Source organism: Siphateles boraxobius, unplaced genomic scaffold (assembly GCF_051911475.1).
Source record: "Siphateles boraxobius isolate OS27281-9 unplaced genomic scaffold, OSU_SipBor_1 20, whole genome shotgun sequence".
Taxonomy (NCBI): domain Eukaryota; kingdom Metazoa; phylum Chordata; class Actinopteri; order Cypriniformes; family Leuciscidae; genus Siphateles; species Siphateles boraxobius.
The window spans coordinates 11,459,711-11,472,844 of NW_027508811.1; the positions used below are offsets into that span (position 1 = coordinate 11,459,711).

The 13,134-nt window shown below is 38.1% G+C and overlaps 2 protein-coding genes across 6 annotated transcripts in view; one reads left to right on the forward strand and one right to left on the reverse strand.

The window, feature by feature from the left end:
* Positions 1–13,134, forward strand: part of rassf4a (Ras association domain family member 4a) — a 30,288-nt gene that overhangs the window by 3,596 nt on the left and 13,558 nt on the right. For 3 of the 5 annotated variants that reach the window (XM_077236755.1, XM_077236757.1, XM_077236759.1), the window contains 2 exons: positions 2,144–2,230; positions 2,319–2,394. In XM_077236755.1, coding sequence (XP_077092870.1) covers positions 2,175–2,230; positions 2,319–2,394 — 132 coding nt within the window. In that variant the 5' untranslated portion in view covers positions 2,144–2,174. Of the gene's footprint in view, positions 1–1,833; positions 2,231–2,318; positions 2,395–13,134 lie in introns of those variants that run through there. The other 2 variants (XM_077236758.1, XM_077236756.1) reach the window with 2 other exon arrangements.
* cxcl-c13b (CXC chemokine 13b) lies at positions 258–1,674 on the reverse strand. The gene is made up of 4 exons (XM_077236762.1): positions 1,565–1,674; positions 1,042–1,171; positions 866–949; positions 258–742 (listed from the first exon to the last, which is right to left on the reverse strand). The coding sequence occupies exons 1-4, from the start codon at positions 1,662–1,664 to the stop codon at positions 637–639; spliced, it is 420 nt and encodes a 139-aa protein (XP_077092877.1). The 5' UTR covers positions 1,665–1,674; the 3' UTR covers positions 258–636.

The following is a 13,134-nucleotide window of genomic DNA, read 5'->3' on the forward strand; positions in this document are numbered from 1 at the left end:
CTAAATCCATTTAGGATAAATTGTTCATACTGAAGGGTTCCCACACCTTTCGTCCAATGAATTTCTGAGACATTTCCATGACTTTTATGAATGGATTTATAGCAATTACTGGATGTTTAAAACCCATAATATAGAAGTGACTTTCAATTTTTTGATCCCTTTTTTATGGGAATTCTTTGATCCCAATTGTTGAATTGTATAGCAGAATTCAGTCCTTTGTAAACAAACATGAGAAAAAAAGAAAGTGGAGAAACGCATTGAAGTTCTCAGTAGTTCATGTTTATTAGTTTATTTCATATAAAACTGTAAAAATGCATTTTTTCACATAATCACTGAAGACATTCATTTCTGATAAACATAAATATGTCTTTAAACTGTCCGATATGACTTCCATAGCAGGGCTCAGCTCATCCCTGTATAATATGTCAAGGTTAAATGCTGTCCCTGTTGTAACATGCCTTCATTACATGCCGTTCCTTTGGCCTCCATTCACTCGTGCACTCCTCTGAGTTCAGCCTTTTCTCATGTCCATGGCTTGTTAAGTGCATATGGAAGTACAGCAGCGTCACAGGTTTAGAACATGATTTTCTTCTGATGATCTCAGGTTTTCTGCCTCCATCTGTTTAGAATTTGAGGTTAAGACGTGGCCTTCTTGGATTTTGACTGCATCCTCTTTCTTTGCCTTGGCCGTTGGTTTTGGCGGCGTATGCATTTTTTACTGTCCTTGCCATCCTTTCGCATCCTGAAAAAAACAGATCAAGCGGATTAAAACATGCAGGCCACCATAATATTTGGAGATAGTGAGTGATGTTTGGATATGCTGTGCTTTAGTTTACAGACTTATTCGACGATAACACTCCCTTACCTTTGCCAACATTTCAGAAGTCTTTTTCCTTGGCGTCCCTCGGGATTGAGACACACAGAATTATTGTTCTTCTGACGTATGACTCTAATGAAAAGTACAGAGAATAATAGAACATGTAAACCCAATGGTGCACATACATTTTGAATTTTATGAAGTAAAATATGTGGACTATTTACATGATCTCATTCTGTAAGCAGTTAGGTCCTTTTGGAGTGACTTTGAGATCTGAAAATGGTCCCTGGACTCTGCTTTTGACCACTGGACACTGGCAGGTCTTTGGAATATGTTGACTCTCTATCAATTGGACTGTAAAAAAAAAAAAAAAAAAAAGTTAATATAAGCACCCATGATGTAACTCAAAGCTTCAGATTTGCCATAACAGTAATAAATTACATTTTAGAATATATTCAAATAGAAAGCAGAAAGTTATTTAAAGTATAAAAAAATATTTAACTTAATTAAGTTATATCAAATAAATTCAGCCTAAACACAAGAGACTTCGTTCAAAAACATTGACAAATTCTGCCAAAACCAAACTTTTGAATGGGACTGTATAACATCATTTAGAATGAATCACGTTTGGAACATCAAGTTTTGCATAGATATAATGCGATTTAACTAAGTAGAAATTTGTCAGCTCAGTTAATATTTTAGAGGGTTTTGGAATCTACTGTAGTTCATTTGTTCGCATACACTCACCTGTTAGGAGGATACTGAGGTTGAAAGCCAGCAAAGCATAAGCTATCTGCGTCATGATGACAGTGTTTGTGTGTGTAAGTGCTGAATGGCCTGCTACCATTTTATACTCTCTCGGAGGGACTTCCCAGCTGCCACTCCTGTTTTGTCACTACTCCCAGTTTCAAGCCATTTTAACATGAATGAGAAAGATAGGAATTTTCAAAAACCCACTGCTGCAGGAATCTTAAAAAATGTGGTCACATGCACATAATCACAATATCACAATTTTTCCAAACTTTCCAGTGATAAAAGTATTTCTTTGTGACCTTTCTGAAGGTCTGAAAACATCTCAAGGCAAGACTTACTTCAAGATTAAACATTGTCTTAACGGTAGGACCATGTGATTTCCCCTAATTCCTGTGATTACTTTTACTTGGTCCCTCTCCACAAGATTCATGGTGACATTAATGGGTCATTTGGATCATGTTGAGTCACATTACACATGGCATATCCTTATTCGCTCACTCACTAATTATAGCCTATTATTAACTTTGTCTCTTTTTTCCTACCTTTCTCTCCCATTGTCTTTCTCTTCTCTAGCTGAAAGTCTTTCTATTGAGGGAACACCACCATGAATCCTGACAAGGTCTTCTATGTGAGGCTGAATGAGGAGAAAGTTATTGCAAAGTAAGAGTTTCTCGTCTGATACACGCTGAACATTAGAAACACACTTCCCAACTTAAAGCCCTCAGTAACACATTTATGTCTTTTTCAGGTCTGATATTTTGTCCCTTCTAAAAACGTACAACTGCTACCACGAAGGAAAAAGCTTTCAGCTTCGCATTCGTGAGGTATGTAACATCACTGAAGGTGAAACTAACTCTGGATCTGGATCAAATATTTTCCTGATCATATAGAGTCCTGGTTGATGATTTAGAGATCTAATCTTACATACAGAAGAGTTGAGCCAGAGTGTGTGATACAAAAGGCTATTGTCCCAGAATGGAATTTCGTATGTGGGACATTAGAGTGAGTTCTCAGTACAGCTGTTTGTCACTCTCTGCAAACCTAGATGGGTAAATGGGCCTAGATGACACTTGATTGACTGCATTTTTATGCTGAACCTATCCCAAATTGTACTATCCACCTTATTCCTGACGGGAATTACTTACTGCATTTTGAACTATGGGTGGCACTTCCGGTTTGGGGAACTTCCATTCAAAAAGACTGAAACTAATCATTTCAAATAATAAGGTTGCCCTACAAACAAAGAGTATAGAAGAACAAGAGGCGAAACTCAATAGAACGTTCCATTGCAACACCAGCGCCCAGCAGCAGAGCTACGCTTCCGCCATTTTGGGGTGAAAGCGACTCGGCAGTCCACTAGTGTTGATGTGTCGTTCGCTAACGAGCCGGGCAATATTGCAATATTAGCTGCTTTGTAATTTTTTTCTTTTTAATTTCTTTAAGTACATTAAAGGTCAAATCCAAACTGAATGATGACAACACAGAATAACGTACAATCACTAGACTAGGGATCATCAAATCCCTTTTAACAGTTTATTTCACAGACTTAGACAAGTTTTCTACTTTTTTCCCACAAAACCTTTAGTATTAGCATTACAAACACTGAATTAATACCAACATATAAAAGTAAGAATAGGACATATCAGATATTTGGGAATGTTGGACAATATTTATATATAACAGCAATAGAATAGCTTTACAGTCACCTGCTTTTTTTGTTTTTTGTTTTTGCAGTAGCTACTATCTTATATTAATGACCGTTAAAGCAAGACTATGTAAACAAAAAAAACACAGCCACTGTCCATCATGTTCTATAAGATCATCATGTTTGTAGAATGATCCAGGGGATTACCCATACAGAAATGTAATATATGTCAATATAAGTAAATTACATATATAGCCTAACGTCAGTGCCCATGTATGTCTGCTGCCTATATGACAATATATGCTAAATTCAAATAAAACACATAGACATACATGAAACAATATAGCAAAAATGCCGGCAGCGCTCGGGAAGCGCCACCTAGTGGCTGTTTCCAAAAAAGCATCAGAGTTTCGCCTCTTGTTCTTCTATACTCTTTGCTTCAAATAAAGCTGATTCGTCAGTTTGACTCAATGAGCTATACGTTTTCTTTCATGTTTTATCTAAGAATAACATGAGAATAACGTAACACTTGGTATTTTAACGTGACATGTTATAACAAGAATATCTATAGTAAGAGCTCTGCATTCTTTTCCTCATGATTATTTTCTTTTTTCCTTTTGAATTCCGCTGTTTAGGTGATGATACACAGGGCAAATTTTTGAGCAATGTTGCTGGGCAATGTTGCCGCCAACGGGCAACCAGATGAGACACAGGGCTCACGACCAATCTAAATTATCCAGATAGAAATTGATCGCCCATTTTCAATGGGAAAGTGCCCAGCAACATTGCTCAAAAAGTTGCCGTTTGTATCATCACCTTAATAGTATGATAAAGGTCAACATATACTGCACATTTGTGGTCTGTTCTCCCGATTTAATTTATGATGTAATAATTCACTGGAATCGTCCCCAAATCCTCACGTCTCTTTCCAGGTTTGGTTTCACAGGTAAATACAATTTATTATCTGTCAAAATGACTGAAATCACTTTAAAATAGTATTACGCAATGCTGAAGTATTTTTTTTTTATAATTATGCTTTTGAGATTATTCATGGTCTGTTGAAAGTACCTCATTGCTGATGCTTTTAAAATTTTAAATGTCCTTTTGATGTTCAATGGTTGAAGGGTGAGTAGAATAATGTAATGTCATCGTACACGGTTTAAAAATATATATATTGCGTCCATAGAGCTAGTCTTTCACTGATTGTTTACAGCTTAACGGAAGTTACACCCATAATTCGCGCAAAGCATAATGGGGCGTAGGAATACTGTGGATAACATCATTACAACCATGCATTATGGGCTATGATTATTTTTATTTTGATATCCTTATATTTTTTTGATACTCTGAAATATTTATTGTAGGGTCAATTAGTTATTCAGTTTATAATAATAATAATAATAAACGTCATGTTTATAAGGCTACAAGGGGTTGTTTTATAATGCTGTGAAAAAACGTCTCGGTTACGTATGGTAACCCTCGTTCCCCGAGGAGGGAACGGAGAAGTGATTCTGATGAATGGGGATCACTTGCGAGAGCCTATATACTACGAGTGAAATAAAACGAGCCAATGCACATTGGCATGTGATAATTGCACCAGCTGCTGTGCATCGCGGCGCGAGCACATAATGAGCAGCAGGTGCGTCACATCCTTGTTTTTCCGCTGAGGAGCCGGACCTGTGACTCGGGCGTACAGCGGAAGCTAAGCAATTGCGGTGACAGGGCTGCTAACTCTCACGCATTGAGCGTGAGACTCACGCAATTGACCCAATTCTCACGCTCTCACGCCACACCCCCGATTTCTCACGCTGAAGTGTCAACCCGGTCGGTCAAATGCCTGAAAGATGATATCTATATATCTACCTGTTGAGCCACTCGTGATCGACTAGTTATACTGCAAATTAGTCAAAATATCCCGTAATCTATCTAGAGCGAGCGTGCATGTGAGACAGATATTGTGCTTCCAACTGCGCACGTCCACGGCATAGACGTAAGCGAGCGAGAGACCTTGCTGCGTGTGCAGACATTACACCAACCTTATTTGATAAATCTGGTTTAAATCGCCGTCATGCATGAATGAATGATATTTTTGCTATTTTACACATAATATTCCATGATGAACACATTACACAAAACTGAAATTGCACGTCAAAATAAAACATTGTCAATTTTTTTGAGACCCCCCAAAATTTCACAAATCACGTTTTCAGGGGGAACCCATGTCTTATTGAGGGGAGCCGAGCTCCCCCTAGCTCCCCCGTAGTTCGCACCCTGACTGTGACGGTTACACTTATGGAATAGTCCGCGAAGGTTCGGGACATGGTGGAGGGTTCCACTCGAGCCCGACACTTGCGGCGGCCCGGGAAAGCATAGCCGTGAGCTCTGGGTCTGACTCGGACAACGCTGGTGCACCCAAAGGAGGCAGCGCAGCCTAGTCTTCATCCCCAGAGGACATTAGCTCACCCTCCGATGCAGCAACCGACATTTGATCATCCGGTGGAGCTCCAAAAGAAACGACTGGGACCACCGCGGACGGCCCAGCGTCCTCTCTTGGAGGCTCCACGGGTAGCGTTATAGAGGATTAGGGGCCCGAGGAGACTGGCTCAGCGGGTTACCTCTCACTGTGATCCTCAGGTCACCAAGGCTATTAACTGAAGTAGGCCTCTTCTGCTACGCAGAAGAAGCGATAGATCGGGGAATAAGCGTAGGGGCTCCAACTCTTTCAAGGTAACTGAGTCTCAACCGTAACGCCTCGATGGCCATGTTCCCACAATGGGGTCATCCATGAGCACCGTTTCAGCGTGCCTATAGCCCAAGCACGTGATACAGCGATCATGCCTGTCAGCCGGAGTCAAACATTGGCCGCATCCAGAAACACACGATCTGAATGACATCTTGAAAAAGACTCAGACAGATCGTGTTAGCTCTTTCAGAAGTGCTCTGAGGTGCTGAAACGCACAGAGAGATAGCCATGGCTACACACAGGGAAATAATGCAATTCTGTGTGAGCAGTGCTCTCTCAATGTCACGCCTTCCGATCCAACAAAGCTGTGAAGACAGCTGTTTTTGCTCTCAAACTGTTGAAATGGAGAGATCACGACCACCGCTGTTCGCGGCGTCACACCAACACCACATACAGAGGCTTCCTTGCAGAGACTCGAATCACCCTCTAGATCTTGCAGGGGACAGGAACAGCATTCACTGTCTGGCTCCGAAGCGAAAGACAAGGATGTGACGCACCTGCTGCTCATTATATGCTCACGCCGCGATGCACAACAGCTGGTGCAATTATCACATGACAATGTGCATTGGCTCGTTTTATTTCACTCAAAGTATATATGCTCTTGCAAGCGAGTGAGCTGACGAAGGGGAACACAAATTATTTTCCTATTGTAAATATGAATAATATAGTATATAGATAGCCCATATTAATATTATAATATTGTAATTTGTTTAAAAAAGTAAAATTTAAAGACAAAAAATAGTTTGTGTTCTACAAGTAAATATAGACTAAACATTATAATGTTGAGAGATAAAGATTATAACATATTTCTTTTAAAATACTGGGTTAAATATTCGCTGTAATATATTAACCCTTTAGGTGAGGGCTAGATGATGATTTAAATCTTAAAGTCAGTATGAAATGGAAATTCACTGTATCTATTTTCTAAATGTGTGTTATAGATCTTATTGTGAACAATTCATCATTGCTTTTGTTTTGTTTTGTTTTTTAAAAAGATTTTTAACCTTAAGTTTAATCAAAATGTCATAACCTTCCAGTGAAAACAACTGACATCTCTCTAGTGACACCCCCCCCCCCCCCCATCACACACACTTTTGAGAGCAATGGCATCTTAAAATCTGTTGCTTTCGGTGAAAGACAGAGATTGCAAAAAAACCCACCTAATTATTTCTAATTTTATCTCAACAAGTTAACATAAGTATTTTTAATTGGAGGTTTGGTCTGGTCTGTCAGCAAACATGACACAGTCTGTCACATTGTTACGATCTGTTGGATCTGTTAAAGTCTCTGGGAAATCCCTCCAGGCTGTTTGTGTTTCAGAACAAGTTTAACCTCAGTCAGTACAATACCAAAAGTAAAGAGATTTTCCAATGCTCTGACAGACATAGTGTCTAAATTAACTGATTTTCCATTATATAAGTGAAAACATTTTAGACGTATAATAGGACACTTTTTGTAATTAAATGCCATGAATGGAATAAGAAGTTTATCCATTAATATGACACATTTGTACATAATGCAGGCTGGAAGATCAAGTTCTGTTCTAAATAGTATGTGTGTGTCTCTTATTTGTTTCTGGTTGACTTTTGTTTGTCTTTGAATTGTTTACTTTAAAACCTAATCTGACTGAATGAGGACTCATACTCACATATTTCTTCAGCTTGCTGTTACTTTTTGTTATTGTACTTTTGTAATTGTAAGGATTTTTTTATTTTTCTTCTGCCGTAAAACTGATTGTGCAGACCAAACCGTAAGGCAGGGGTCTCTCCAACCTTTTTACATTTGAGAGCTACTTTAAAAAAAAAAAAAGTGGCCGAGAGCTACTCATGTAATACAATACTTAAATCTCTTAAGTAATGTCTCATAACTCTCATATTAACAACTATTGAAACTGTTTTAGACCTAAAAGAGTTTTTGTAGGCCTATATTTGTCACCCTTAAATGTCAGAGAAAAGAACAGAATCAGAGATTCATTTTTGTATAGAAAATTGTACTTTGCATATTATACTGTAAAAACACATAATTATAGTTGTATAAAATTTAATTTCATGATTATTGTGACCAAAAAGATCACGGTTATCACAGAATCCTGTTTAAAGAGTACTAATACTACACAATAAAATAAATTTACCAAGTTTTATGTCGAAAACCAGCAAATAACAAATATAATTAGCATTAATATGCACTTTTTGTTTACATAAACATTAAAATAATAACGTTAAAAATGATGGCCAGATTTTAAAGGAGTGTCTTGCCACATGTCATCTACTAATTAGTAGCAAAATTAACATGTTCAAGTTCAAATAAAGTTTTGACAAAAAGGTTTTATTAAAAGAAACCTCGCATATTTCAGACTTTAAATCATTTTTATAAAAAGAATGAGTCAAAAAAGATAAATTACTGAGGTTTACAATGCACATTAGCTTATCTTTTATTATTAATAGTAAATTTCGGTCTGATTTTCCCGTGGCGTCTGTCGTTGCTATGCAACCATGCACTGCGCTCTCCACAAGGACAAAGAAGTTTTAGTAGCTAATGGATTTCCACCACCATAAAACGCTGGCTGTAGCTCTGCTACAAGATTTATTTACGGAGAAGAGAAAAACACCCATAGTGTTTGGCTCTACCCCCATCCTTGATGTTGACTGAGCTTTCAATGTTGTTACGGAAAGGGTTAAGCTGATTGGTTGTTTCTTGTCACATGACCTGCGGTGTGTTTGCGGCATTTCTGAAAAGTTGAGATTTTTTTCATCTAGCTGCGCCTGGAAAAAATAAGCGCGTCGCTTCTATTATGAGCTTCCTACATTTGAAATAACGAACTTGAGCGTGCAAAAGACGCGGTATGTGAACGGCCCATTGGCGAGCTACCTCCAATCAGGCCACGAGCTACTGGTAGCTCGCGAGCGACGTGTTGGAGACCCCTGCCGTAAGGCCTAGAGACATTAAACTTGGTAAAATGGCAGGTCTCAATTTGCGGAGAGGCTGACATGATATTAACCCAAGCGGCCAATAAGGAGCGCTACAGCAATCAAAAGTTGGAAATCGCTCATAACTCTTAGACTGTTTGTCGTAGATTCAATTGTCTTATATCATTGGAATCAGTGGCTCAAGACGGACAAACGTATACAGTATCATTGCATTTCCGCCTGGACACTTTTTCCGCCATTTTGAATTTTGTCCATTTTGAATTTTGTCCAAGTAGTTTACTTTAGCAAACTAGTTCTAGGTTTTTTGCCCAAACGGAACCAAACCAGTGTGGAAAGATTCTCTGGAGTCTGAATTTCAATATTTTATAAAAAAAAGTCAAAATTTATATTCACAGATGCTAAGGGGCACCAAAATGGTCTATGTGGGCAGAGCCATTTTTACTAAAATGGCTATAACTCGAGAACAAAATGAAATATTTTCACCAAACTCGGTAAATGTGTTTAGGCTCAAACGTAAAAAACAAACGATTGGACACTTGGTGGCACTATAACAGGAAAAAAACAAGAAAATGGCTATAACCACACAACCGCAAGTTTGATTGACTTACACTGTCTTTGTCCAAGGTGCCATGATTGTCTATGAGGACATTGGTGTATCTAAAAAAACATGGCCGCCATCGGCCAATGAAATTTGAGCACCTATTAGACAACAGCTGTGTCCCAATGTGAAGGCTGCGTCCTTTGAATGCCGTATTTGAAGGATGATTGGCCGCATTTGAAGAACGATTGCGTCACAGCGGCGCGACGAAGGATGTTCCAATTCAAAGGCTGCATCTTCGAAGGCCGCATTTGAAGACCGATTGCGTCACGGCGGCGCAATGAAGGCTGTCCCAATTCAATTTCGCATCCTTCGAAGTCCGTATTCAAAGGCCGGTTGCGTCATCGCGGCGCTACGAAGGCTACCCTGATCCAAAAGCGACGCCAAATGCACCCTTCGTTTCCCCGTGGAAGGAAGGATACATAAATGGATCCTTCGCGGTCTATCCTTCCCGATCCTACCCCATAAGTCATTGCGCGGCGGTGATGACAGCACTTTTATTTAAAAAAATGACGGATGCTTGTTCTTGTCGCCTAGCAACTGTGACAGCTACCGATGACGAGCGGGAGTAACATTTGAACTGCACTTTTTTATATTCAACTGGGTTTTATATTCCCATATTACGGAGCCCGGAAAGTCTCCTGTGGGGGAAAAAATCAATCCGTGGCGACGGTTGTGCAGTCTGTCCCCTCAGTTTATAAACTGTACTCACGAATTCTTAAACTGTTCTCCTCGGTTTAACAAATTGTGCCCACGATGATTCAACCAGGCCACCTGTTTATGAGGGATGCTTTGCATTGTGTTTAAACTTCATTTTTTAAAATGGATAATTTCTTCAATTTTCTAAAACTCCATTTTTGGGAGGAAAAAGCTCAGTATAATAGAATAAGCACAAAAAAAAAACACTTCACAAATAAAAAAGAAATATAACACAAACACAAGGTTAGGTTTTATTATATAAAAATAACACATTCATAAATTATTTTATGATTAACATATTCGCCTACTGTCTTCAGTGAACTAATTTATAGTTATAATTATAAACACAAATAATAATACTAATTATCATTATTATTAGTAGCCTAGTAGGCTACATTTAGGCTACATATTTAGAAGCCCCTTTTATCAAAAAAAGGAACAAAGCTATTCGTCAAATGTCAGTCATAATACAGGTTAGACAATAATAATACAGGGCTAAGATTATCATAAATAAACACAAGATTTTGACGCATATTCAAGTGTTTGTGTGGAGTGTGGAGGCGCGGGCGTGGACACTTGCATTTTTCTATCAACAGGAAACAACTTAAAATAGGCTACTCTTAGTAGTCTACTCTATCATTTCTGGTCATACAGAAAATAATAATACATCATTCGCAACTACTTTTATTTGTGCAAAATCGAATGGACGCAAAAGTACACGGACCCAAGACTAACTTTTTCTACAAATAGTCTACATTATTTGAAATATTTAATAATATAAGGTCAGTGTACTTTTGCGTCCACTCATTTTTCTTTTTTTATCCCATATGGCTCATTGAAAAACGAAAAATGAACGGTTGTTAGGCTATTTTTAAAACGCAAAGTTGAGCACCAAAATTTGAATTTGAACTGTACACACCAAATGCTGCGGAAAAATAAATAAATATTGACGTATTTTCAGATTTTTGTTTATGACTTTTTTCCCCTTTATTAAATATTTGAAATATTCACAAATTAATAGGGGGAAAAAAGTTGATTTTACTGGTTTTCTAAGGCTTAATTAGAACCTGGAAATTAGATTCGAATTTGTTTGTTTAAAATTGGACATTTCAAGCTTTGTATAGGTAGGCTATATTTTGTTTCAGTTCATTTTTAAGGCGCGCTCCAGTTCACGGAGATCATGAAAGCACCCCTGATTGTTTTCTTTTATTTTACAAAAGCACAACGTTTTTTTGTTATTGTGAGTTTACAACAATAAAATTGTGTATCTTTATTTACACATAAAAATATTGGGGGACGGATTGTTCTGTCGCCACGGATTGTTTTTTTTTTGTTTTTTTTCCCTCCATAATATGGGTTTAAATATATATTTACCATATTCATATTCATTATTTATATTGTCCATTTATGCTACATAATAAAAAGAATACACTAGCCTACAAAATCGCATCAAGGTAAGATATAAGTGAACATTTGAACCATATGCCCATGTATGTTTTCTTTTTTATTACACTATTTACGTAAGTTAACACCCAATACTTGAACAGTTTAAAGTGTTTAAAGTGTAATCTGGCAATTCAGGAAGCAGCTTCTGAGTTGGGACGCAGAAAACCTCTTGCCATGATCCGGCTATTAAAGACGAAAATACATGACTGAAACATCCGCACCATGTCCTCAAGTAAAATATAAACAAAATACTGTTTATTCAATTATTTAAAATGAATGATCAGGATGGCAGCCGTAGGCTACTCTCGCACCGTTGCTTGGCGCCAGGAGCGGTAATCGGGAACACCTGGATGCGCCATTCGGGAATCCTATGAAGGTAGGCTACATGCGGAGCGTCCTTCGAAGGTTGGGTAGGCTGGGTCCTTCGAAGGACGCAGCCTTCACATTGGGACACAGCTAATGTTAACGGAGGCCGATCGGAACGAAACTCGGTGGGCATGTTCAACTCATGAGGTCTGTGAGAATTTTTAAAGAAATCGGCCACAAGGTGGAGCTAAGGAGTTTTACGCCTCACTAATCACGTGGTATTTCACACACCAACATAATATTCATATCATTTGATGAATCTCGTCATACTGAACAACGTTGCCTCTAGAACCATTGCTGTCAATCAAATCGTTCATTAAATATTAAAAAATAAACTTCAATGGAGATCGGGCAATAGGTGGTGCTATAAAAGTTAAAAAGATATATTTCCTATGGTAAATTGCCTGTATTGGCTGTAAATGGTATTTTCCGTCTATGATCTAAGTGGCTACATGCTTGCTAAATAAAACAATATCTTTTACACATATGCTTAAAGGCCTTAAATGCTTGAACCCCGATAATTGCTGCTCGCAGCTATATTTATAATTATTATTAGTGTTGAAAATATTGTTGTATTGGAATGATTTACAGCTGATAAAGGGATCTAGGGTCTAAGGGATGTCATGCATGTGTTAGTGACATTAGAAAAACAAATTCCTTAGCATTGTGCTGATTCCACTGAGTAATTGCTCCTTGAGCGCATTTCAAAATTATGCTGAGTCACAGGTATTGTGGGGTAAACTGATATACCAAGTGATAATTGAAGGCAATCTGTAGAGAGAGAGAGAGAGAGAGAGAGAGAGAGAGAGAGAGATTAAAGACAGATTGCATAAGATAAAGACTTAAGATGAAGGTTCAAAGGAAAAGTGAGAGTGCTGAAAGGACATGAGTAACTGAAATGGATTGCAGGAGCTTATAGTAAGTATTAATGTAGCAGGAGTTGGCATGCTCTTGGTCCCAATGATAGGCACTATGGGAATTCCTCTGTTGATAAGGTCATTCAAAATGAGCTGTGTATTCTGAAAAAATACAACATATAAAATGAAGATGATTTACCAGTGCCCAATTTATTTTTGAGGACTCTTAAAAACATGAGAAATTACTTTTTTCCATTTCTGATGACTTTCACGTTACATCTTC